Source organism: Neolamprologus brichardi, unplaced genomic scaffold (assembly GCF_056152115.1).
Source record: "Neolamprologus brichardi isolate AB-2024 unplaced genomic scaffold, ASM5615211v1 NODE_ptg000031l+_length_7269946_cov_1, whole genome shotgun sequence".
Classification (NCBI taxonomy): Eukaryota; Metazoa; Chordata; class Actinopteri; order Cichliformes; family Cichlidae; genus Neolamprologus; species Neolamprologus brichardi.
The window spans coordinates 5,397,431-5,424,721 of NW_028270136.1; the positions used below are offsets into that span (position 1 = coordinate 5,397,431).

Genomic DNA, 27,291 nt, shown 5'->3' on the forward strand with positions numbered 1-27,291 from the left:
CGGCCATCCGCTTCAAGACATCCCTGCAGTTTAACTCATTGGTGTGTGTTATCTGGCTTCATGGACAGATAGAGCTGGGTGTCATCTGCATAGCAGTGTAAATGCAAGCTTGTATAATGTAAACAGAATTGGCACTATTTATGGACAAATTTATTAAACCCCTCAAAACATGACTATCCAGAGTTGGGACCAGGAAGCAGAGTTGCAGTCTTACACGCCTCTCTGCAGCTTCTCTCCTCCTGCTACCCCCCCAAAAACCCATCTCCATAGAGACTGTGTCTGCTTCCAAAAAGACAAAAAACAAACTAAAAACCAGCAACAAACAACTTAAACATTTACAAAGAAAGAACAATACAGTATCCACATCTGAACCAAAGAGTAAAACAGTGAAATGTGGATTATTAAATATTAGGTCTCTCTCTTCCAAGTCTCTGTTAGTACATGACTTAATAAATGATCAACAAATTGATTTACTCTGCCTTACAGAAACCTGGTTGCAGCAGGATGATTATGTTAGCTTAAATGAATCAACACCCCCGAGTCATTCTAACTACCAGAAATCTCGAAGCACAGGTCGAGGGGGCGGTGTGGCAGCAATTTTTCACACCAGTCTATTAATTAATGAAAGACCAAGACAGACTTTTAATTCATTTGAAAGCCTGATGCTTAACATTATCCACCCCAGCTGTGAAACTCAGAAACCAGTCTTACTTGTTATCATCTATCGTCCACCTGGGCCTTACACAGAGTTTCTGTCTGATTTCTCAGACTTTATATCTAATTTAGTTCTGAGCTCAGATAAAATAATTATTGTGGGTGATTTTAACATCCATGTAGATGCTAAAAATGACAGCCTCAACATGGCATTTAATCTGTTGTTAGACTCAATTGGTTTCTCTCAAAATGTAAAAGAACCCACCCACCACTTTAATCACACTCTAGATCTTGTTTTAACATATGGCATAGAAACTGAACATTTAACAGTGTTTCCTGAAAACCCTCTCCTGTCTGATCATTTCTTGATAAAATTTACATTTACAATAATTGATTACGCAGCAGTGGAGAGTGGACTTTATCAAAGTAGATGTCTTTCTGAAAGCGCTGTAACTAAGTTTAAGAATATAATCCAGCCACTGTTATCATCGTCAATGCCCTGTACCAACACAGAGCAGAGCAGCTATCTGAACGCTACCCCAACAGAGGTCGATTATGTTGTTAATAATTTCACCTCCTCACTACGTACGACTCTGGATACTGTAGCTCCAGTGAAAACTAAGGTCTCTAATCAGAAGTACATGACCCCGTGGTATAATTCTCAAACACGTACCCTCAAGCAGACGACTCGTAATCTGGAGAGGAAATGGCGTGTCACAAATTTAGAGGATCATCATTTAGCCTGGAGAAATAGTTTGTTGCTTTATAAGAAAGCCCTCCGCAAAGCCAGAACAGCTTACTACTCATCACTGATTGAAGAAAATAAGAACAACCCCAGGTTTCTCTTCAGCACTGTAGCCAGGCTGACAAAAAGCCAGAGCTCTTTTGAGCCTACCATCCCTTTAACGTTAACTAGTGATGACTTCATGAACTTCTTCACAAATAAAATTTTTATCATTAGAGAAAAAATTACCAATAATCATCCCACAGATGTAATATTATCTACAGCTACTTGTAGTTCCATTGATGTTAAGTTAGACTCTTTTTTTCCAATCGATCTTTCTGAGTTAACGTCAATAATTACTTCCTCCAAACCATCAACGTGTCTTTTAGACCCCATTCCTACAAAACTGCTCAAAGAAGTTCTGCCATTGATTAATTCTTCGATCTTATATATGATCAACCTATCTCTAATAATCGGCTATGTACCACAGGCCTTCAAGGTGGCTGCAGTTAAACCTTTACTCAAAAAGCCATCTCTAGACCCAGCAGTCTTAGCTAATTATAGGCCAATCTCCAACCTTCCTTTCATATCAAAAATCCTTGAAAGAGTAGTTGTCAAACAGCTAACAGATCATCTGCAGAGGAATGGTTTATTTGAAGAGTTTCAGTCAGGTTTCAGAGCTCATCACAGCACAGAAACAGCTTTAGTGAAGGTTACAAATGATCTTCTTATGGCCTCTGACAGTGGACTCATCTCTGTGCTTGTCCTTCTTGACCTTAGTGCAGCATTCGATACTGTTGACCATAATATCCTATTAGAGCGATTAGAACATGCTGTAGGTATTACAGGTATTGCACTGCAGTGGTTTGTATCATATCTATCTAATAGACTCCAATTTGTGCATGTAAATGGAGAGTCCTCTTCACACACTGAGGTTAATTATTGAGTTCCACAGGGTTCAGTGCTAGGACCAATTCTGTTTACATTATACATGCTTCCCCTAGGCAGCATCATTAGAAGACATAGCATACATTTTCACTGCTATGCAGATGACACCCAGCTCTATCTGTCCATGAAGCCAGATAACACACACCAATTAGTTAAACTGCAGGAATGTCTTAAAGACATAAAGACTTGGATGGCCACTAACTTTCTGCTTCTCAACTCAGATAAAACTGAGGTCATTGTACTCGGCGCTGAAAAGCTTAGAAATATGGTATCTAACCAGATTCTTACTCTGGATGGCATTACCTTGGCCTCCAGTAACACTGTGAGGAACCTTGGAGTCATTTTTGACCAGGATATGTCCTTCAACGCACATATTAAACAAATATGTAAGACTGCGTTCTTCCATTTGCGCAACATCTCTAAAATTAGAAATATCCTGTCTCAGAGTGACGCTGAAAAACTAGTTCATGCATTTATTACTTCCAGGCTGGACTACTGCAATTCATTATTATCAGGATGTCCAAAAAACTCACTGAAAAGCCTTCAGTTAATCCAAAATGCTGCAGCAAGAGTACTGACAGGGACTAGAAAGAGAGAGCATATTTCTCCTGTTTTGGCTTCCCTTCATTGGCTTCCTGTTAAATCCAGAATTGAATTCAAAATCCTGCTCCTCACATACAAGGTCTTAAATAATCAGGCCCCATCTTATCTTAATGACCTTGTAGTACCATATCACCCTATTAGAGCACTTCGCTCTCGCTCTGCAGGCCTACTTGTTGTTCCTAGAGTATTTAAAAGTAGAATGGGAGGGAGAGCCTTCAGTTTTCAGGCCCCTCTTCTGTGGAACCAGCTTCCAGTTTGGATTCGGGAGACAGACACTATCTCTACTTTTAAGATTAGGCTTAAAACTTTCCTTTTTGCTAAAGCATATAGTTAGGGCTGGACCAGGTGACCCTGAATCCTCCCTTAGTTATGCTGCAATAGATGTAGGCTGCCGGGGGATTCCCATGATGCATTGAGTTTTTCCTTTCCAGTCACCTTTCTCACTCACTATGTATTAACAGACCTCTCTGCATTGAATCGTATCTGTTATTAATCTCTGTCTCTCTTCCACAGCATGTCTTTATCCTGTCTTCCTTCTCTCACCCCAACCAATCACAGCAGATGGCCCCGCCCCTCCCTGAGCCTGGTTCTGCCGGAGGTTTCTTCCTGTTAAAAGGGAGTTTTTCCTTCCCACTGTCGCCAAAGTGCTTGCTCATAGGGGGTCATATGATTGTTGGGCTTTTCTCTGTATCTATGAAGCGCCTTGAGGCGACATTTGTTGTGATTTGGCGCTATATAAATAAAATTGAATTGAATTGAATTGAACTAGCATTTAGAACGATGGAAAAAATGGATTTTATTCTGAGCTGATAATAAATGAGTGACATCATTACTGTCGTTGTTCTTATATACTGATGACGAATGACTGTAAAAGCTCTCAGGTTAACTGTTTCTAGTGTTTCTAAAAATCTGCAGTTCACTCAGTGCTCTGACAGCCATTTTGGAGAATAAACAGGATGGGAGGAGTCGGAGGAAAGTTCAGGAAACACGAGTTTTCCTCGTCTCAGAGTTAACTCGGCATTGCTAGCTAAACGTGCTTCCTTCAACAGTGCCCAGAAATATGGTTTAATAGGCACATTTACACTCTTAGTATTTCTTTGGCTACCAAGTGAAGTAGTGAGAATACGTTTTGCAGTTTAAAACTAAACACAAAGAATCCTGTTTCCACACTTAGCCAACAAACACACACTCGACCACAGACGAAGCCTAACATCCCATCCTCACCAAGATTTAGCTGCTTTTTCCTGGCCGCGTGCCTCACAGTTTTGTGTCTGTCCTCTGAATGGAAAGGTGGGTCTTTAACAGTCATACAGGAAGCTGCCACTTCATCTGCTGCCTCTCTTGGCAGGTGATGCTGAAGGACATGGAACACAGCAAGAAAACCCTCGAGGAGGAGTTGCAGAAGACCTCAGAGGTCAGAGGCCGGCCTGCAGCCTGTGGAGACACGCAGTGTCTCAAGTTACATCTTTATAACTGTGGGATGTGAGCGTGGGCGATGGGGTCAAAGTTGCATGGAAATTATTTTTGTAGTGAAACTAATCAAACTGAGTCTGCTGATAATGGCGGCTGTTGTTTAGTTGATGAATGGTTAGAAATGGTGTTGTTGTGCAGCTCGATAGGGCGTGTCGTAGGACAGTTTAAGGTGTGAGAACCAAGAATGTAAAGATTTCTCAGCTGGTAAAATAAAATTGCTAATAACATATTCATATGATCATCCTGTTGTATTTAGTAAAATACGTCTCACTGGCAGCTGAATCATCTGAAAACGTGGACAAAGACTGAAGGCAGTGAGTGAATCCTTCTGTCACTTCTCCTAGAAAGCCTGTCTGACTGTAGAGGAGAACACTCGCCTGAAGAGTCGTCTGCAGGCGGCCGAGGCGGTGCATCGGCAGGCCGGCAGCGCCGAGCAGGACTATGAAGAAGTCATCCAGCTGCTGGAGGCTGAGATCAGAGACCTGAAGAGCCAGCTGGCCACCAAGAAGCAACGACGGGGAGCAGAGTCCATGCAGGTACGAGGATGTTAGAGTCGTGGCCCACAGCCTTGTTCACTGACAGAGCAAGATGCCTCATGTCAGCCTTGAAATTTGGGGAAACAGCTGTCTGTATTTTTAAATGCATCTTCACAGTACTCTACATCTTACACATCCAATATGTTCAGGCATTAGGTCAAAGGTCATTGTACTGTATTGTGATACATGATGCACCCAAAGAGTTGTCTACATGACACACTTACACGAGCTGAGTGTGTTGGTGTGTTTGTCAGGAGGAGGTGGGCGAGCTGAAGAGGAGGCTGACGACCATCGACTGCCAGCTGAAGAAGTCTGAGCTGAGCAGGAAAACTCTGGAGATCTCCAACAAGAAACTGCTCGGCTTTGCTCAGGTACCGCTCTGCTGGTGTTCCTCTGGATGAGCTGTGAACAGGCAGGAAGCAGACGCCTGCAGTCACTGAGCCCACTCTGTATACCAGAGTATTGTATTTGTCACAGCTAAACCTCGGGACAGTGATCCGAAGCTGTTAACAAGTGTTATCATAGCTTTCTAGAGTTGTTTTGCACAACACACACTCAAATGGTAAATGGTCTGTATTTGTATAGCGCTTTACTAGTCCCTAAGGACCCCAAAGCACTTTACACATCCAGTCATCCACCCATTCACACACTGGTGATGGCAGCTACATTGTAGCCACAGCCACCCTGGGGCGCACTGACAGAGGCGAGGCTGCCGGACACTGGCGCCATCGGCCCCTCTGACCACCACCAGTAGGGAACGGGTGAAGTGTCTCACCCAAGGACACAACGACCGAGACTGTCCAAGCCGGGGCTCGAACCGGCAACCTTCCGATTACAAGACGAACTACCAACTCTTGAGCCACGATCGCCCAATTCAGCCTTAAGTATTAAAATAAAAATACAAATTCTACAGAGTGTTAATGTGGGGAATATAATCTTATACTGATTGATAAGAACTCAGTTATCAAAGCTGAAGAACGTGTATCTCTAAACTAGAAGCTTTTAACAGGTTCAGGAAAAAGTGCATAAAAATATATGAATAAAAACTGAACCACAGCTGAATGAAAGGCTCGAGCGTGACATGGTTAACTGTCAGCATCTACAAAGAGATTCAATATTGTTGAAAAGTGAAGGTGGTGAAGCAGCAAAACAGCTCGCTACACACCTGTAGCAACTGAAGCAGCTGATATTCAGTGTAATCACCACATCCTCGCTGCTTATTTTTCCAACAACTTGTTATAAGAGATGCAAACACTTTGATGGAAAGGGAGCTGACGTCCTTTCCATCAAAGCCTTTCTTTGCTAATGTGCTAAAGGTGTTGTTAAATATCCCACGTTAGGGGAAGATGATCCACACAGAACTGCAGAATAGTCTCAGACGTCTGCTCTTCTGTTAGCTTATCATGTTAGCTTCCATGATAATAAGGATGCAGTTTGTGCCATCTTTCCCTTTAGTTGTGGTTAATCAACAAGAGTGATGTGCTCGCCACCTGTTTGTATTTCATGGTCTTCCCTGCAGACACACACATAGACTGAAGGTTGTTTGGAAAAAATGCCAATACAGAAATGATGTCGTCATTCAAACCTATTAACAGCTCAGTGTTTCCCCAGGATAACATTCAAGTGTAAATGTCAGAGAAACACATTATGGGACCCATGTCAGCCACTGTACATGTGATGGTTTATTTACAGTTAAGACTATTTAAGCGAACCTGTAGAATTATTAGATAAAGTAGGAAAATGCATAGAGCTGTACATAACTGTTGCATAATTTGACCATAATTTGAACGTTTACTTCTGTGGTGTGCGACAGATGATGTGGAGGCTGCATGTGCAGCTCTGAGATTTGCAGCTCTGGTCTTTAAATCTAGTGACAGGAAAATAACCTGATGGAGTCAGTCTGCCCCCGGTGATGGGAGTGTGCTACAGCCATAAACCAGCTGCTGTACAGGCTCCACCAACATCTGTCCCAGGAGACCTGGCTATGGGTGGATGTTTCCAACACTGATTCTGTTCTGACCTGATCTCCTCATATCCATCGGTGCAGTCAGTGATGGTGGAAGGATGCAAGGTGCAGGAACCAATCAGACGCAGGGGTGTGCACAAAGCCATCAGCATAGAAACCAGTTTGAAAAACACAACGAGGGGAAGCTGATAACACTAATAACTGACGAGGTCCAACAATCACTCTGGTCTGCTTCATCCTGACAGCACAGAGAGACCCGGTGTGTGTTACTGCTGCCAGCGCTCGGCCTTACAGCTGTCACATATCTCTCTTTACAGAACGTCCACAAAGTGCTGACCACGCCCAGCCTGTTTGGAGAAGGGGGGTAAGAGAGCGCCACCTTCACCTTACAAGCTCCTCACAGCTGTGCAGTCGAGTTCCTGCTCCAATTGTCCTTCTGCTTGTGTGTCTGTCTCCATCAGGAGTAACAGGTCATCTCCTGCCACGGAAAGCCCCGACATCCCATCACCAATTCCTGACCCAGCCTTCCAGCTGGCTGTGGAAGCCAAAGAGCTGGTGGAGGGGGTGTGTACTCTCACATCTGATACAGGTACAGAGCTCACTAACCCAGAATAAAAGCCTGAACACTGTTTATACACTACGTGGAAACACCGTGTTTGGAAGGACGAAGGTTCAAACTGCAAACAAGACAACGAACACTTTCAGATAATGTGATTCAATTCAGTTCAATTCAATTTTATTTATATAGCGCAGCACTTTGGCGACAGTGGGAAGGAAAAACTCCCTTTTAACAGGAAGAAACCTCCAGCAGAACCAGGCTCAGGGAGGGGCGGGGCCATCTGCTGTGATTGGTTGGGGTGAGAGAAGGAAGACAGGATAAAGACATGCTGTGGAAGAGAGACAGGGATTAATAACAGATATGATTCAATACAGAGAGGTCTGTTAACACATAGTGAGTGAGAAAGGTGACTGGAAAGGAAAAACTCAATGCATCATGGGAATCCCCGGCAGCCTACATCTATTGCAGCATAACTAAGGGAGGATTCAGGGTCACCTGGTCCAGCCCTAACTATATGCTTTAGCAAAAAGGAAAGTTTGAAGCCTGATCTTAATGAAAATTGAAAATTAGTTTTCTTTTGCCACGGCTTAAGAACTGATGAACTAATATGAGCCATCCTTTAGCAAGAGCTCTGCTATAATGGTCAGTATAAAATATATATACAAAGTCTTTAGTGTCAGCCTCATACAGTATAACAGACGTGGATGTAACCTGCAGCCTCAAGGCAGCGATATATTAAAGCAGTCAGCGTGCAACCACTGCTGTCCATCGTTCTGCAGCAGGTCTGAAGTGGAGCAATGAAACATGGATAATATCTCATCCTTACTCATCAGGCCGATCCGCTGAAGAGAAAGCAGGGTTCCAGGATATAAAGGGGGCAGTGGTGATGATGATTAAAAGCTGTTTCTTTAGAAGATGAAACTGTTCTGGCTTCATGTTCAGTTGTTCAGCTCTGTTTCTTTTTAACCCTTTAAGACCTACCATAGAACCAAGTCCGCCAGAGCTTATATTATATGTTTACATGCTGTGGAGCCATTTTTGGGAGCATTTCAAGTTGCTATACATCAATACAACCATTACAGCCTACATTCTAATAATATGTCTGCATTAAGTGCATAGTAATTACATACATTGCAATAAAGTGCAATAAACTACAAAAAAATTGAAAATTGTTTTTGTTTTTTTAACATATATTTCTAGTTAGAGAAATTTAAGAGGCTTATCCCTCAAAACTGTAAATACAAAAAAGTTGCACAAAATAGTTTCCCACCACAGGAAATTTATTTTGAGTGCCTTCATAGTTTTATTTTTGAAATACACCAATTTTTATACACTGCAGGAAAAACGAAAATAAATATTATAATGCAAATTTGCAAAAAAGCAGCATATGCATCAAAATAAACTATTTCCAGCAGTGCAATATGAGTCCTAAGCATCCCAGAAACCACACAGAAAGTCATAAAGTCAAACATAACTTTTAAAAACACCAGTATAGGCTCATGAGGCCCTGATGGTAAAAAACTACATTTCCGCGAAAATAACGTCACTTCCGGTTTCGGGCAGGTCATGGCGGACATGCGATAGTTCGTGCTGATGGACGTAGGAAGTGTTACAAACAGCTGATCGGATCGGCAAAGCGTGTTTCTGGAATATTATGTTTTTGTTGCTGCAAGTGCTTTTTATGCAGTTTTTGCAAAACTATATGTGGAAGGAAACTGTGACCGAGGACAAGCTGATGGCATAAGATGTAAGTACAACTCCTCCGGTTTCATATGCAAAAAAAATTATTGTGCTAGCTCACGTGGTTGCAGAGCTACCGGGATTTAAAAATAGTTACGCAAAACAGAGCGTGCTGCTCTGACCGGCTTTAAAGGGTTAAATATCGAGCTGTGACCAAAGCAACACTGTTTCAAATGAGTTCCTTTGTGTGTAAGTTTCCAAAAACATGGCTTTGAGGCTGACCTGTGACAGAAGCATCGCAGCACGGCTCAAAGGGAAGCAGCAGCTTGTGATTCAGACCTGCAGTGACCGTGTGAGCCACTAGCTGCTGCCCTCACAGCTGAACCTGGTATTTTCCTGCCTCTATTTGTGTTTGCTTTATCCAAAGGGTTGTTTCCCCCTCGCAGCAGGCACCACTGCCTCCTATTACCATACTGCTACAGACTCTTTCTGTCCACCTCTTCTACAGAACCGGTGAGTGCAGATGCAGCATCAGCTCCAGACGTCAGTCCTCATCATGTGTGAACAGCACCAAGCCAAAGAGGACTGAGTCCAGACCTGGGCCGGGCAGAAGACACCCAACGAGCAGCTGACCTCGCCATGCACTTCACCACAGTCCGCAGCAAACACGCCCTTCTACGACAGGACACGACGACAGTTAAACCCTCGCTGGGACAGACCAACCACGTTTTAATGCCAAAGCCTGTTTGTGCACATGAAATTAGTGTTTTCCCTCCAATTACTCCAAATGCTCCTCACAGGGCTCAGCGGTGGATCTGCTGATCCAGGCTCATCCTGTCAGCAGCACATGTACAGACGTCTCTGTGAGAAGTGCTGCTGCAATTCTTAGTGTGTTACTCTTACAGCAGGTGGTGCAGGTGGAGCTGCATGACCTCCACCCCCACAGTGTCACTGCTGTAAACCTTGTTAATACTCTTGCCAACCTCTTTTCTATCCTCACAAACTCATCTCCACTCCGTAAAGGAGGACTTACTTGGAAAGCTGGTGTGTACAGCGTGTTCCCCTGTGTCAGAAACTCATGACAGATTAGCTCGTTCGCTCTAACACAACATCTGCCGTGCTTCCTTCCCTCGCGCCCTCACTCACACTGTCATGGAAATGAAGGTTTGAAGGTGCAGCGTGGATCATCTCCATCTCATTGCCTGGTTCATGTTGATGTGTCTCCTGCGTTCAGGAGTAGTGTACCTGTAGCTCCAGCTGTGTAACTGTGTTTGGTGTCCTGTGTAGGCAGACCTCAGTCTTAGGCTACATGTTGAACATAGATTTGATTTCTACAGACATCTACAACTGCAGTGACAATAATGACATGTCCTTCAACCAGATCTTCTTTGGTGTGGCCTCATTCTTTCTGTTACTGTTTTATATTAAAGGAATAACTGACGACCGGACTGGTGTCGAGTTCAACTTTTGTTCAGCATCCAACAAGCAGTGCTGCTCACAGGGGCGACTTTACCACAACTGCTTCCCACAGAAGCAGGAAACCAGAGCTGCTCACAGTTTGTGCACGAGGCTGTTCAGGAAGTGGATACTGACTAATGACGTGACGTTCTAGGGTCATGTATGGAAATCGTGGTTGCAGATGAGGCGGCTGTCTTGATCTCTGGCTCCTCCTGCAGGCATTTCTAGTTATATGGATGAGTTACCCCTGGGAAGATAAACTGAACACAAACACAGCACTGTGCAAGCGTTTTAGGCAGGTGTGGGGAAATGCTTTCAGTGTGAGTCATTTACTTTCATCAACCAACAAAATGCAGTGAATGAACAAAAGAGAAATCACATCAGTGTTTGGTGCAACCACCCTTTGCCTTCTTCTGGGTCCACGTGCACAGTTTTTACTCAGCTGGTAGTTTGTTCCAAACATCTCGGAGAACTAAGCACACATCTTGTTATGCACAGTGCTGTATGTGCGGATGTTAAGTTAAAAGTACTTGAGCATAGGGGAAAAGTGCTTATAATAATGGATTGGATTTATATAGCACTTTACAATGCCACTATTCATTCACTCTCACATTCACACACTGGTGGAGGCAGCTACGGTTGTAGCCACAGCTGCCCTGCAGACTGACAGAGGCGAGGCTGCCATATCTGGCCAACACCAGTAGGCGGTAGGTAAAGTGTTGGGTTGGGAGCCCGGGAGTCGAACCGGCGACCTTCCGGTTACAGATATGTTTTCCAACCCCCTGAGCCACGGTCGCCCCTTAAATGAATGAGGCTAGTAGTAAAAAAGTCAAACTGAGTGGAAAGGGAGTCCATCTACCATTGAAACCCTCACAGGAAGTCGCTGTGGGGCACTTACACAGCACCAGAGACATAAGAAGAAATTCAACACAGAAACGTGAGGCAATGACCCAGTGGGTGTAGTTTTGTTCTTTACTGTCATGTGACGGCTGTGTGCAGGCAGGAAAAGGACCCAAAATGCAGACTCACAGAAACAAAAGGTGAACTTCAATACAGCTTTAATGCTGAACTAGAACACAAAATAAACGACCTCGGCAGGCAGCACACACAGCAAGCTGAGGGTAGATCACGACACGGACACAGGGCTTAAATACACAGAGGGAGCAATCAGGGAATGGGAAACAGGAGGGAAACACAGCTGGGACAAATCAGGGCTGACGAGACAAAGGAAGCAAAACCAGACGCATTAACATGAGACACAGACTTTCAAAGTAAAACAGGCTCTTACGTGCTGCACAATAATGTTTAATATTTAGTATTTACTGTCATATTCCCATATATCATTGTGATGTTGTTTATTCTATTACTCTCATTTTCTTCTGCTTGTTTTCTTTTTTCTTTCTCAACAGGTGATCCAGGTGATTGATATATTTATTTATTTATTTATTGTCTTCTTATTCTGTTGGTTTTTGTTTTTTTGCCCTTCTCCCCCGTCCCTCTTCTCAGCTGTTTTTCTTTCCCCCAGTCAAGTCTGTCCCATATTCAGCAAGAGAAAATAAAATAAACAATAAAAGGTGCATCTTTCTTCGCCTTCAGACAATAATTCTGATGCAAAAGAGCCAAACGGGACAGGCAAAAAAAATGGTATTATACCCCTTATGTCAAACTGAGTGATTTATGATCAATAAATTATTCACATGTGCGGTGTGCAAAAACTACCAGGGTGAGATGGGTCATAATATGCACGTTTCAATAGATTCTGCTCTGCCATGTGTGATTTTTGAAGTTGTGTTTAACTATGGTTTTATTTCATGATGAGCGGTTAGTTATGTCATGTAACGAGTTCCCAAAAATATTTTATTTGATGTAATTAATAACACTGCCCACCTTCAACACTTTGATTCTAGTAAAACAAAAAAGTTTGATTCTTGTAAAGTTTTTCCAAGAAAGTTTTATTTGATGTAATGAAAAACAATACATACAGTAATTCTCATCTTAATTTATCAATTATGGTCCGGGTAACTTCTGTAACGCTTGAGTCAATTTCTTGCAGCGCGGTCTCTATATCACGGGCATCTCGGAGTTCAAAGAGATACGCTTGGGCCACACCTCTGACTTGAGCCGCTGGTGGTGAAAAACCCTCTAACTGTAAAATTTGTAATAATGTGTTGGTGAAATGTCCATTCCATAATCTTCTGCAGAGTTCATCATAGTACTTGAAAAAGTAATATTTTTCCAGCGGGAAAAGACAAGAAGGTCGTTTCTGTGAGGGGTGGGAGACCTCACATCCTTGACACACGTCCTGTCTATGTTTCTGGAGCAGCGAGTTAACGAGGTACTTGAGAGTTAATATTATAAGTTCAAAAACAGCGGTGGGGAGTAGAGTCGCGGCCTCATCGTTGTCCACGGGCGAAGGCTGTCCGCGGCTCTCGCCGGGGTGGGGGTCATTGTCTTCAGACTCTTGGAAAAGAGCCCGGCACACAGGGTACCCAAAGCCCACAGCGATGCACCGGAGACTGCGGTGTTTGAGGGGGTCTGCTCCGCTGATTGCCAGCCGAGAGCGGCTAGTTGGGGGGGGCTGGGCGAGTTCCACCCTTGAGGTGATGAGGCCGAAGATGCTGAGGCCTGATGGGGGCTCTCCATCAGCGGGCTTGGTGGTGGAGTAGCAAGATCCATCCGAGGGCTCGAGGGTGGCGTAGAAGCAGCTGATGGTCAGAGGGATGATGGAGATAGAGCACAGAGGGTTGCGAAGCTGTGGTGAGTCATGGTTGTTTTTAGACGATGTGGAGGAGAGAGCGGTTGCGGTTTTTAAAAGGACAGGGTGAGGAGGAGGCGGGGGTAAGGCGGACCAGATGAGGGGCGGGGCTATGTAGAGCGTGGCGGGTTATTTCCAACCAGGACCAACTCAGTTGTAATTTTACTTAAAAAGCTCTAATATTCTTGCATTTTTCTCACACACCATCTTGAGCCAGTCCTGAGTGGGAATCCGAAGCAATATGTTGAAAACACTGGAGTGGGTGTTTGTAAGGTCCAACACAAAATCATCTGTGTGAGCATCATCGGTTGTTTGACGACTAGCTCTACAGATCCACCTGCAATACGGAGTGGTCTTGGTCTCCCACTGGGTGTATGTCACTAGTTTTTCCTGCTTATTTGCCTAAGGGTTGGGGTGGGAAACCGCGAGAGATTTTATCGAGTTATTCTAGGGGTTTTTTTGTTGAGCGTTTTTGGAGAAAATTGGTTTTTTTTTTCAGGAAGCTTTTTATGTTGGGAGCCGCAGTGCGCTTATGCTTGGGGTAGTTTTTCAGGGATTGCGAGAGGTTTTTTTTTAGGATTCTGAGTTTGATTCTAAATCTCTTTGTTCGTATTAAACAAATGCAAATAAATTGAAATAAAGTTTTCCCCCGAGGCATGCAACCTGTATGTCTGGCCATACTGAACGTTACAAAAGCACAAGTTTAAGCACTTTTACTCTGGTTTAACACATTTTTAAACACACAAGCACGGTCCTGAGACAGGCGCGCGCACATGCGCGCACAGACACACAGGCGCGGTGCGCGCTCATGCGCTGACCCACCACCAGATGGTGTTTTTTAAGCATAAAAAAGTAAAAACTTTTTTTAATGGCTTAAAAATAAAAGGATCCTATTAGATATAAAAAACTTTTTAAAATAATCAATTAATCCTTTTTTTTTGGGGGGGGGGGAGGGGGGAGCAATGAGCTATGAATGAATATTTTGGATGAATATCATAATTTTTATGAATATTATATTTTTATGAATATCGTAATTTTATTACTTCCTTTATTACTTCCGTTACTTCCTGAGCTCATAAATAATTTATTGTGGCCATAAATCACTCAGTTTGACATAAGGGGTATAATATCTCTCTCATGGGACCAGGGCAGACACTGACTGGACACAGAATAGAGGGAGTATGGAAACCAGAACCTGAGAACAACATAATCAAACACAGAGAAGAGCTGGGAAAAATAGAAATGCAGAACAGAAACCAGAACCTTCACAAAAATAAACTAAGAGAACACAAATAAAGGGTACAAAACAGAAACACAACATTTACATATTCACAGTGGATTTCACATCAAACAAGATGCGACTGAACGTAACCAGGACAGGTCCCCACCTTATGCCATGACAACCTGAGCCCCATAGAAACAGTGAGAGCTCATGTCCATATCACTGATTCAGTGATACAATTCGCTGTATCAGGGTGTTGTCCTTCAGAAGAGCCCACTGCCATCAGTATAGATGTTGCTAGGATCAATATTTGGGCCTTAACCATGAAATCTTTGGACTGTTCACTGAAGTTGTTTATTGTTGTTATAGTAAAGGATTAGCTCAAGAACAGTGCATAGAGAGCTTCGTGGGATGGAGCTGCTGCATCCACGACTTACATCACCCAGCGTCCTGCAAAGTGTGTGTGCTGTGAAGCACCACACCACTGCATGATACAGCAGTGCAGACGTGTTCTCTGCAGTGACCGGTCTGGGTTTGGTGGTTACCAGGACACTGTGCTTATCGGACTGCATTGTGCGAACTGTTAACTTTGGTGAATGAGGAACTCTGATGTGATGTTTTTTTTCAGGAGTGGGCTCGCCCCCTTAGTTTCAGTGAAAGGAACTCTTCAGCATGCCAAGACATGTTGGACAATTTCATGCTCATGATTTGTGGGAACAGTTTGGGAATCGCTCCTTCCTGCTACAACATAACTACACACAAGTGCACAAAGCAAGGTCTATTAAGACATCAATGAGTGAGTTTGGAGTGGAAGGACATGACCGGCTCTCACAGAGTCCTGACAGAACACCTTTGGGATCATTTAGTGCTAACTAGGCCTTCTCATCTAACATCAGAGTCTGACCTCACACATGTGCTTCTGGGAAAAAAGATCAGAGATTCACACGAACACACTCCTAAATCTTGTGGAAAGTCTTCCGATAAGAGTTGAAGCTGGTAGCTGCAAAGGTTGGGCCAACGTCCTGTTAAACCCTGAGCATTAAAGATGTCACTCGGGTTTGTGTGTGTGAAGGAAGAAGAGCAAACACTTTTGGCATTATAGGCAGTGTTGGGAAGGTTACTTTTAAAATGTATTCCATTACAGATTACAGATTACATGCCCCAAAATGTATTCTGTAACGTATTCCGTTACGTTACTCAATGAGAGTAACGTATTCTGAATACTTTGGATTACTTAATATATTATCATGCTGTTTACAACTACATGAATGTACTATTGCTGTGATTTATTACTGTTACTGAAGGTCCGCGGCTCCGAACCGTAGTAAAGGGACCTCTGGCTAATACGGTGGGTTCTGTGTCGGCTCGTAGCCGAAAACTAGCTTTACTTTGTTGTCTGGGTCAACTTTGCTAGCAGAGACAGAGAGAGGCGTTGAAAGGCTGCTCCAACAGAACTTATTGTTTCAGAGGAAAACACGAACACGGTGTACAGTCGAGTCTTAACAGCTTACTTACAACTAGAGATGGCACGATTCCACTTTTTTATGTCCGATACCGATACCGATATCATAAATTTGGATACCTGCCGGGAGGATGGGCCCATGTCTCCTCTTCGGGCTGTGCCCGGCCGGGCCCCATGGACTAACGCCACCAGGCGCTCGCCCTCGGGCACCCTCCCCGGGCCTGGCTCCAGGGCAGGGCTCCGGTAACCCCGCAAGGTAAACTGTTCCCTCTATGTTTTCCTCATAAGGGTCTTCTGAATCGCTCTTTGTCTGGTCCCTCACCCAGGACCAATTTGCCATGGGAGACCCTACCAGGGGGCAAAAGCCCCCAGACAACATAGCCCCTGGGATCCCTGGGACACACAAACCCCTCCACCACGATAAGGTTGCGATTCACGGAGGAGCACAGCCCGAAGAGGAGACATGGGCCCATCCTCCCGCAGGCCCACCACCCGCAGGAGGCGCCATAGGGGTCGGGTGCATTGTGTGCCGGGTGGCGGCCAGGAGCGGAGGCCCTGGCGGACTGACCCCCGGCTGCCAAGACTGGCAATAGGGACATGGAATGTCACCTCTCTGGTGGGGAAGGAGCCTGAGTTAGTGCGTGAGGTTGAGAGGTACCGGCTAGATATAGTCGGGCTCACCTCTACGCACGGCTTGGGCTCTGGAACCAGCCTCCTGGAGAGGGGCTGGACTCTGTCTCAGTCTGGAGTTGCCCCTGGTGAGAGGCGGCAGGCTGGGGTGGGTATTCTAATATCCCCTCGGCTTGCTGCCGGTACGTTGGGGTTTTTCCCGGTGGACGAGAGGGTTTGTTCCCTGCGCCTTAGGGTCGGGGAATGGGTCCTGACTGTCATCTGCGCTTATGCGCCGAGTGGCAGTTCGGAGTACCCAGCCTTCTTAGAGTCCCTGGGGGGGTGCTGGAAGGTGCTCCACCTGGAGACTCTGTTGTCCTGCTGGGACACTTCAATGCTCACGTGGGTAACGACAGCGAGACCTGGAGGGGCGGGATTGGGAGGAACGGCCTCCCTGATCTGAACCCGAGCGGTGCTTTGTTATTGGACTTCTGTGCTAATCACAGTTTGGCCATAACGAACACCTTGTTCGAACATAAGAGTGTCCATAAGTGCACGTGGCACCAGGACGCTCTAGGCCGTAGGTCGATGATCGATTTTGTAATCGTATCACCAGACCTGCGACCATATGTTCTGGACACTCGGGTAAAGAGAGGGGCTGAGCTGTCAACTGATCACCACCTGGTGGTGAGTTGGATCAGGTGGCGGGGGAGGACGCTGGACAGACCTGGTGCACCTAAACGCGTAGTGAGGGTGTGCTGGGAACGACTAGCAGAGGCCCCAGTCCGCGAGATCTTCAACGCACACCTCCGGCAGAGCTTCAACAGCATTCCGAGGGAGGCGGGGGACATCGAGTCCGAATGGACCATGTTCAGCGCCTCCATTGCCGAAGCTGCTGCATTGAGCTGCGGCCGCAAGGTGGTTGGTGCCTGCCGTGGTGGTAATCCCCGAACCAAATGGTGGACACCAGAGGTGAAGGGAGCCACCAGGCTGAAGAAGGAGTCCTATCGGGCTTGGTTAGCCTGTGGGACTCCGGAGGCAGCCGACAGGTATCGACAGGCCAAGCGGAATGCGGCTCGGGCAGTGGCTGAAGCAAAAACTCGGGTGTGGGAGGAGTTCGGAGAGGCCATGGAAAAAGACTTTCGGACTGCCTCGAAGAGGTTCTGGCAAACCGTCAGGCGTCTCAGGAGGGGAAAGCGGTGCTCTACCTGCACGGTGTATAGTGCTGGCGGAGCGCTGCTGACGTCGACTGAGAAAATTGTCAGGCGGTGGAAGGAATACTTCGAGGACCTCCTTAATCCCACTGACGCGTCTTCCGAGGAGGAAGCAGAGTCTGGGGATGAGGGGAATGACCCGCCAATTTCTGGGGGCGAGGTCACTGAGGCAGTTAAACAACTCCTTGGTGGCAGAGCCCCTGGTGTTGATGAGGTCCGCCCCGAGTTCCTGAAGGCTCTGGATGTTGTAGGGCTGTCCTGGCTGACACGCCTCTGCAATGTTGCGTGGAGGTCAGGGGCAGTACCCGTGGATTGGCAGACCGGGGTGGTGGTCCCCATCTTTAAGAAGGGGGACCGGAGGGTGTGTTCCAACTACAGGGGGATCACACTCCTCAGCCTCCCCGGGAAAGTCTATGCCAGGGTGCTGGAAAGGAGAGTTCGTCCGCTAGTCGAACCTCGGATGCAGGAGGAACAATGCGGTTTTCGTCCTGGTCGCGGAACACTGGACCAGCTCTTTATCCTCTCGAGGATACTTGAGGGTGCATGGGAGTTTGCCCAACCAGTCTACATGTGTTTTGTGGACTTGGAGAAGGCATTCAACCGTGTCCCTCGGGGTGTCCTGTGGGAGGTGTTGCGGTAGTATGGGGTGTCTGGCCCATTGCTACGGGCCATTCGATCCCTATACAACCGTTGCAAGAGCTTGGTTCGCATTGCCGGCAATAAGTCGGACTCGTTCCCGGTGGGTGATGGGCTCCGCCAGGGCTGCCCTTTGTCACCGGTTCTGTTCATAATTTTTATGGACAGGATTTCTAGGCGCAGCCAAGTGGCGGAGGGCTTTCGCTTTGGTGGCCTCAGGATCTCATCTCTGATCTTTGCGGATGATGTGGTTCTGTTGGCTTCATCAGGTGAGGGCCTCCAGCTCGCACTGGAGCGGTTCGCAGCCGAGTGTGAAGCAGCGGGAATGAGGATCAGCACCTCCAAATCTGAGGCCATGGTTCTCAGCCGGAAAAGGGTGGAGTGCCCACTCCGGGTCGGGGATGAGGTCCTGCCCCAAGTGGAGGAGTTCAAGTATCTCGGGGTCTTGTTCGCGAGTGATGGGAGAAGGGAGCCGGAGATCGACAGACGGATTGGGGCTGCAGCTGCAGTAATGCAGACGCTGCACCGGTCCGTCGTGGTGAAGAGGGAGCTGAGTGTAAAAGCGAAGCGCTCAATTTACCGGTCGATCTACGTCCCTACCCTCACCTATGGCCACGAGCTGTGGGTAGTGACCGAAAGGACGAGATCGCGGATACAAGCGGCGGAAATGAGCTTCCTCCGAAGGGTGGCTGGCCTCTCCCTTAGAGATAGGGTGAGAAGTTCGGCCATCCGGGAGGGGCTCAGAGTAGAGCCGCTGCTGCTCCACATCGAAAGGAGCCAGCTGAGGTGGTTTGGGCATCTGGTAAGGATGCCCCCTGGGCGCCTCCTGGGTGAGGTGTTCCAGGCATGTCCCACCGGGAGGAGGCCCCGGGGCAGACCCAGGACACGCTGGAGAGATTATATCTCTCGGCTGGCCTGGGAACGCCTTGGTGTTCCCCCGGATGAGCTGGAGGAGGTGGCTGGGGAGAGGGAGGTCTGGGCCTCTTTGCTTAGGCTGCTGCCCCCGCGACCCGGCCCCGGATAAAGCGGATGAAGATGGATGGATGGATGGATGGATACCTGCCGATACCGATATGAATCCGATATAGTGTGTTTTTTAATCAATAAAACGTTTTTTTAAATATCTTGCTGCATTTTGTATAAGTTTATACTCAAGTTTAAATAAATAACAACACTAAAGCTATTCTGTTATACCTGTATGTAAAAAACACACTGCACCCAAAATATTTCATAGTTCAGCAAAACTGATCAATCTAATAAACGTAAACCTGCTCCATCCTCCCTATTCTGGTGTTTTAAAGAGTACTTAGCAGAAATATTAAGCAACCTAACTAACAGGGTTGCAAACAACCAGCAAAAAAAAAAATAGGCAATCACCCTCCTCCTCATGATGCTTAATCGATGTAATCAAATTTAATTTGATGCAGGGGGAAAATGCACAAAAATAAATTATTTTTCAAGAATAATTAAATAGATTCAACATCTTTCTTCAACAGAACTGCAGACTGCACAGATGGTTCCCAAAGGAAAAAGTAGTATAGCTTACTAGAGTATATTAGACTTAACAGTTACTATATACAGTAATGGACTTCTATACATTTTACATCAGATTAAAACTTTGGGTGTAAGAGTCAGATAATTATTTATTAAAAGCTCGACATTTTAAATGAGAATAAGAAAGAAAAGTATGTCTTTGTGCCCCCTTTTCCCTGTTCATGCCCTATTGGCCCCCCTGGCTAAACTTTGCTAGATCCGCCCCTGCACAGTTACGTCAGCTATAGAAAAAGATCCTGGTGTAGAAATAATATTAAATCAATTCTAACAACAGCTGATCAAGCTTAAACGTGCTGCTGTTGTTCAGCCGCTGGTTTCCTCTTTCTGGTGAGAAGTGAGACAAAAACAAAGAAGAGAGACGATCAGCTGATCATTGATCAGTTTTATGATTGAAGTAGCAGCAGGAGAGAGAGAGAGAGAGAGAGAGAGAGAGGCAGTCGCTCCATATATCTGTTGTTAAGCTTAACGTGGGAATGCTTTACAGACATTCAGAGATGAACTTACACACTTGCTTTACTTCTCTCTGGGAAAACTTCCTCTGAGATGAAATGCTGGTTTGCTAGCGAGGCTACAAATACACACAGCCGCTCTATCACGTGATGCACACTGCTCCGACGTGCTACGGTTATGAGCCGAGTTACGCCATGTAGCAAGTTTTGTGAGGTGCTTTTTTGATATTTAATGGATCGGATTACATTTTTTATTTCTCGCCAATATCCGATCCAGTAATTTGGGTCAGTATCAGACCGATACTGATACGTAATATCGGATCGGTCCATCTCTACTTACAACTGGGCTCGTCAGGCTCTCTTCTTGGCTGCAGTGGTTATTATTATATTTACATGCTTCCAGCTCCCGTTTTTGCTCGATGACAGCTCGTACTTTTCCTTTTTCTCCCTCCCTCGCTCACAGACACATAACGGGTATGGCAGTCCATTCTCCCTGCAGCACGGACTACACTGCCCATGATGCTACATTCTTTAGAGCTATACCTGCAGCATTCTGCCTGTTAGCTTAGCACAACAACAACAGCAAAAAGGCGCAGAGCGCGGCACCCTGTAACTATGGCAACTGTAACTCTGCTGCCTGGAACAACAGACCTTGTGACAGGTTGAAGGACTACTGCATATAAAACTGTTCAGTTAATACTAATTCATATCAGTTGATATAAGGACGAAAATAATGTAAATATGGTAAGAAAATGGTTAAGAGGTTATTATTTTTCATGTTATATTAATGGCTTTCATGTTACTTAAGAGAACTACAATGTATACATCTCTGATCGGCTAGTAAGCCTTTTCTGGGATCGATTAGTAGTGTCTCTATTCTCCACTAGGGGGCTTTCGCGCGTTCTCCTCACTGCAATAAACGACTGCATGAGAGACGAAAGTCATAATCACTCTCGTGATTCTTTCCCCTGTTTTCAGGTAAAAGTGTTTAAAAGTTGATGTATTTCCAATGTACCCTGTTAAGATATTTAAGAGGTGATCCTTCATTGTTTTGTAAGCGTTAGAAGCATTATATCACAGTTTTGTGCACATGTACGGTTTTGAGCCTCAGTTTTGTACTGTGTAATGGCCATTAACAGTAGCGGTTTTAGATACGGGCGACACGGGCGGTTGCCCGGGGCGGCATCGTGGTGGGGGCGGCATCACGGGCATCGGCAAAAAAAATAAAAAATAAATGCTCGTACTCATGCTGCCCCGACGTCAGCCAGCGCATATTGGGAATGTCACAGGCACCGATCGGCTTTCTATCGCCCATTTGCTGGGAGTAAGGGCGCCCTTCGTTTGCGAGTTGCGCCTGCTGCTTGCGGCGCAGAGAGGAGAGGGCGGGGCGGCGGATGATTTTCTGACCGGCTGGAGCAGCATCTAATAACCAACTCGCAAAATAAAACAAAATAAAAACAAACCAATAAACACGAAAACACCAGACATTATGATACAGACTTATAATTTGCACCAATGTTTTTTTTCGAAATTCTATACACAAAAAGTGAGCGCGAGAGCCCTCGGTGCGCCTGCTCGCTGCTGAAGTCAAAGTAAACTTTATTGTCATCTCCGCTACAGTCCAGTATATAGAGAGACGAGACAACGAGGCTCCAGTTACAACAGTGCAAATAAACCAACAATAAATATAAGCAGAGTAAGAAAATAAATATACACTTTAGGACTCGGGGTAAAGGGATCAATAGCAATTTTAAATTTTAAATTTACAGTTTGATGATTTAAAGTCTCACACACAACCCGTCGAAAGGGGAGGGGGGAGCTGCTACTTCCAGATAGAGCACATTTTATTTATAATGTTGTAAATCCAAGCCCATTATGGATTCATGATTTGAATCCTGGGTTGTTTGAAATCCCAGAAATAAACCTTAGACAAAGTGAATCTGTGAACTAAGGTGTAGGTGTGTTAGATCATGTTGTGGTGATCCTTGGGTTGAGATGGGTGTTCATACTGGAGTGCAAAATTAAAACCAATGGAAGATGGACAAGAAAAGTTCAAAGCCATCTGGTCCTCAGTTTAGAAAAAAGAGAAAAGAAGAGGAGGAGAAACGAGCAAAAGATGCAGGTAAGCAGGTGTGTGATTGGATGATGGCAGGTCATCCTGAACCAATCAGAATCAGAATACTTTATTAATCCCTAAGGAAATTATGTGGGTTACAGTTGCTCCAAGAAGAAATGGTAAAAATAGTAACAGTAACAGACTAAACTCCAAACAATACATTATGTTACAGATTTTAATATTAATTAGTTATTGTCAGTTGTTGATTTGTCCTGTTCTCGTAGTTTTATGTTAATGTACAATCCTTAATGTGTGTGTGTGTGTGTGTGTGTGGGAGGGGGGGGGGGGGGGGGGGTGCCAGAGGGAGTGTTCGCCCAGGGCGCCAAACAGGCTAGGACCGCCACTGGCCATTAAGATAACTACAGGAGCTAAAAATGCCGTGATTGTCAGCCATTTTGTCAGGTAACCTGCTCAAGTATATGTATAGTAAGCACTTTAGTATGTCGGTATATTATTTAGTGTGTTTCTTCCACCATGTGACGTTTAGCAGTACAGAATGTGAAACGTTTCTGCTCATTTTCACTGCAATAAACGACTGCATGAGAGACGCATAATCACTCTCTGATTCTTTTCCTCTGTTTTCAGGGGTGTAACAAACGTAGCTGTCAAACAAAACCCAAACAGTCCTGACCCGCCACAATATGAAACAGGGAAGTACCGCCGTGTAATCCATTTATTTCAACAAAGTAACTGTATTCTAAATACCACCTTTTTAAACGGTAACTGTAACGGAATACAGTTACTCATATTTTGTATTTTAAATACGTAACGGCGGTACATGTATTCAGTTACTCCCCAACACTGATTATAGTGTACCTGCAAATACAGTATAGAAGGCACAATCAGACTTTGTACAATTTCAGTAAATGTGAATATTGTGTGAGAGCACCTTTATAAAGATTCTAATAAATGGTATTGATATTGAAAGAGTCAGTGAAAATAAATTTCTGGGGGTAACAACAGATGAAAAACTTAACTGAGAGCTCACGTAAGATATATTCATTCCAACGTATCACGAAGCATTGCAACACTAAACAAGGCAAAGCCAGGTGTTAGACAAACATCACTTCATTCTATACTGTTCACTGGTTTCACCATACTTCAGCTATTGTGCAGAGGTCTGGGGCAACAACTTTAAAACATTACATTCACTTTTTACTCTTCAAAAGAAAGCAATTCGAATCATCCACAGTGCAGGTTACAGGAACATACAAACTCACTATTTTTACAGTCTGAAATATTGAAAATTGACGATCTAGTGAAATTCCAAACAGCACAAATTATATTCAAAGCAAAAAATAAAGAACTGCCAGGAAATATTCAGAGTATGTTTGTTTTTTGAAAGAAGGAAGTTATAATTTAAAGGGTTTTTGTAACTTCAAAACAATGAAGGTCCGTACTACAAGAAAAAGCTTTTGTGTTTCTGTTCATGGAGTGAAACTGTGGAACAGTCTGAATATGGAATTAAAGCAACGTCCAAACATAAAACTGTTCAAAAAGAGTTTAAAAATATGATCTCCTCAAACTATAAAGAAAAGGAAAATATTGATCTTAAGTGAATGTCTCTATTTAAAAACAAACAAACAAACAAAAAAATCATGATGTGATATTATAGTACATCAGAAATCTGTTCACTATTTTTATTACAAATTATATCAGTAAGGAAGCAACTAAATATTAACTGATAAATTATGGCAAAGGGGTGGGATCAATAAGTGTTTACTTCTTCCCTTTCAACATGTAAATTAATCAGAACTTTTTTTTGTAAAGTATTTTTTGTTCTTTCTTATTTTCTTTTCTAAATGTACCTGTATATCGTTCACATGTTGAAATAAATAATCAATCAATTAATGTTGACAATGATTTGAACTGGGACGTGAAAAAAAAATGAAAAGGGATAAAGACTCGGGTGGCACGGTGGTTAGCACTGTTGCCTCACAGCAAGAAGGTCCTGAGTTCCCGTTCCTGTTATACCTGACTTTTAGGACCTTCAAGCCTGAAGTTATGTTCATTATCAGTTGGAGCCCCTCCCCATTCTTCTTCTTCGGTGCAACCCTATAAATACAGTGAACCCCTTTGGCCTCTCCCCGCTTCTACACTTCCCCTGTGGGAGAGGTGGGTGTCATTTCTTTCCAGACACCGTACAACACACATATAATGTATATTTAGCCACCCTGATGTTTCTGATTGTGTGTCTTTAGTTCAGTTATTGTCATCATTGTGCCTGACTTTGCTAGATGCTGTAAATGTAAATGTGTAGTACGTGTGTGCCACACATGTGTTATAGGCACAGTCAGTGCTAGCGTGAATAGATAATTCTTGCTAGCTTGAGAGTTGTGGTGGGTGGAGCTAACCCTCTTCCCTACTGTTTGCATTTGGTTGTAGGAGCTGGAGTGGGCAAGCTAATGACTTGGAGGTCTTTCTTTCTTTTACCTTTCTGTCAGTGCGCCCCAGGGCAGCTGTGGCTACAACTGCAGCTGCCATCACCAGTGTGTGAATGTGTGTGTGAATGGGTGGATGACTGGGTGTGTAAAGCGCTTTGGGGTCCCTAGGGGGGGACTAGTAAAAGCGCTATACAAATACAGGCCATTTACCATTCATTATCAGGTATGTCAGATTTTGTGTTGGTGGGTTTTTATTTTTAATCTTGTGTCAAATATGTTCCATGTAAGTTTGTACTTTATGTTTAATGTAAAAAAAATAAATGCAGGCCCTTTTCTACAATTCCCCTGTAGGAGAGGAGCTGGAGTGGGCAAGTTAATAACTTGGAGGTCTTTATTTCTTTTACCTTTCTTTATCAGACACAACGCAGGAACACACTGGTTACATTAGCCCAGACTGGTGACCTGTCCAGGTTGTACCCCAGTGCCCCCTGTGACCCTGAAAAGGATGGATGGAGGGAAGAAACACTCTTTTTGCCCAAAGACTTTGAAATAACTTCAAAAATCTGGAGAACTTCTGGTAAAGACTTTAAAGGATACAAAGAAGGTCTGCCTCCTAGAAGCAAAATATAAAGAAACGAGGTGTGGCTCAAGATTTTTGCACAGTACTGTAGTTGAACACGTGGACATCAGATTGCAGACATTCAAATTATTAATGCAATTTTAATAACATAAAGACAGACAGTCATCAGAGGTCCCTGCTGGTTGCAGGTACAGGTGGGTCTTTCTCGTTAAAGCAGTCAATGTGTTTGTCCGCCTGCTCCCACACAGCTGCTGGAGTCCCGCTCAATGCAGGTGATCGGCTTGGAGCTGTGAGGGACAGGTGTGTTTGAGATGTGAGGGACAGGTGTGCTTGAGATGTGAGGGACAGGTGTGTTTGAGCTGTGAGGGACAGGTGTGTTTGAGCTGTGAGGGACAGGTGTGTTTGAGATGTGAGGGACAGGTGTGTTTGAGATGTGAGGGACAGGTGTGTTTGAGCTGTGAGGGACAGGTGTGTTTGAGATGTGAGGGACAGGTGTGTTTGAGATGTGAGGGACAGGTGTGCTTGAGCTGTGAGGGACAGGTGTGTTTGAGATGTGAGGGACAGGTGTGTTTGAGATGTGAGGGACAGGTGTGTTTGAGATGTGAGGGACAGGTGTGCTTGAGATGTGAGGGACAGGTGTGCTTGAGAGGTGAGGGACAGGTGTGCTTGAGATGTGAGGGACAGGTGTGCTTGAGAGGTGAGGGACAGGTGTGCTTGAGATGTGAGGGACAGGTGTGCTTGAGATGTGAGGGACAGGTGTGTTTGAGATGTGAGGGACAGGTGTGCTTGAGATGTGAGGGACAGGTGTCTTTGAGATGTGAGGGACAGGTGTGCTTGAGATGTGAGGGACAGGTGTGCTTGAGATGTGAGGGACAGGTGTGTTTGAGATGTGAGGGACAGGTGTGCTTGAGATGTGAGGGACAGGTGTGTTTGAGATGTGAGGGACAGGTGTGCTTGAGATGTGAGGGACAGGTGTCTTTGAGATGTGAGGGACAGGTGTGTTTGAGATGTGAGGGACAGGTGTGTTTGAGATGTGAGGGACAGGTGTGTTTGAGATGTGAGGGACAGGTGTGCTTGAGATGTGAGGGACAGGTGTGTTTGAGATGTGAGGGACAGGTGTGCTTGAGATGTGAGGGACAGGTGTGCTTGAGATGTGAGGGACAGGTGTGTTTGAGATGTGAGGGACAGGTGTGCTTGAGATGTGAGGGACAGGTGTGCTTGAGAGGTGAGGGACAGGTGTGCTTGAGATGTGAGGGACAGGTGTGCTTGAGATGTGAGGGACAGGTGTCTTTGAGATGTGAGGGACAGGTGTGTTTGAGATGTGAGGGACAGGTGTGCTTGAGATGTGAGGGACAGGTGTGCTTGAGATGTGAGGGACAGGTGTGCTTGAGATGTGAGGGACAGGTGTGTTTGAGATGTGAGGGACAGGTGTGCTTGAGATGTGAGGGACAGGTGTGTTTGAGATGTGAGGGACAGGTGTGCTTGAGATGTGAGGGACAGGTGTGCTTGACATGTGAGGGACAGGTGTGCTTGACATGTGAGGGACAGGTGTGTTTGAGCTGTGAGGGACAGGTGTGTTTGAGATGTGAGGGACAGGTGTGCTTGAGATGTGAGGGACAGGTGTGTTTGAGATGTGAGGGACAGGTGTGTTTGAGATGTGAGGGACAGGTGTGTTTGAGATGTGAGCACCTGCCCTGGACTTTTCTTTC

General features: G+C 45.1%; 1 protein-coding gene across 2 annotated transcripts in view; it reads left to right on the top strand.

Annotated features, from left to right (window-relative positions):
- Positions 1-10,586, top strand: part of si:dkeyp-72e1.9 (syntaxin-binding protein 4) — an 82,812-nt gene extending 72,226 nt beyond the window's left edge. For both annotated transcript variants that reach the window (XM_087837350.1, XM_087837351.1), the window contains exons 16-21: positions 4,278-4,343; positions 4,747-4,938; positions 5,193-5,309; positions 7,222-7,268; positions 7,366-7,493; positions 9,652-10,586. In XM_087837350.1, coding sequence (XP_087693476.1) covers positions 4,278-4,343; positions 4,747-4,938; positions 5,193-5,309; positions 7,222-7,268; positions 7,366-7,493; positions 9,652-9,707 — 606 coding nt within the window. In that variant the 3' untranslated portion in view covers positions 9,708-10,586. The remainder of the gene's footprint in view (positions 1-4,277; positions 4,344-4,746; positions 4,939-5,192; positions 5,310-7,221; positions 7,269-7,365; positions 7,494-9,651) is intronic.
- The last annotated feature ends 16,705 nt before the right edge of the window (positions 10,587-27,291 follow it).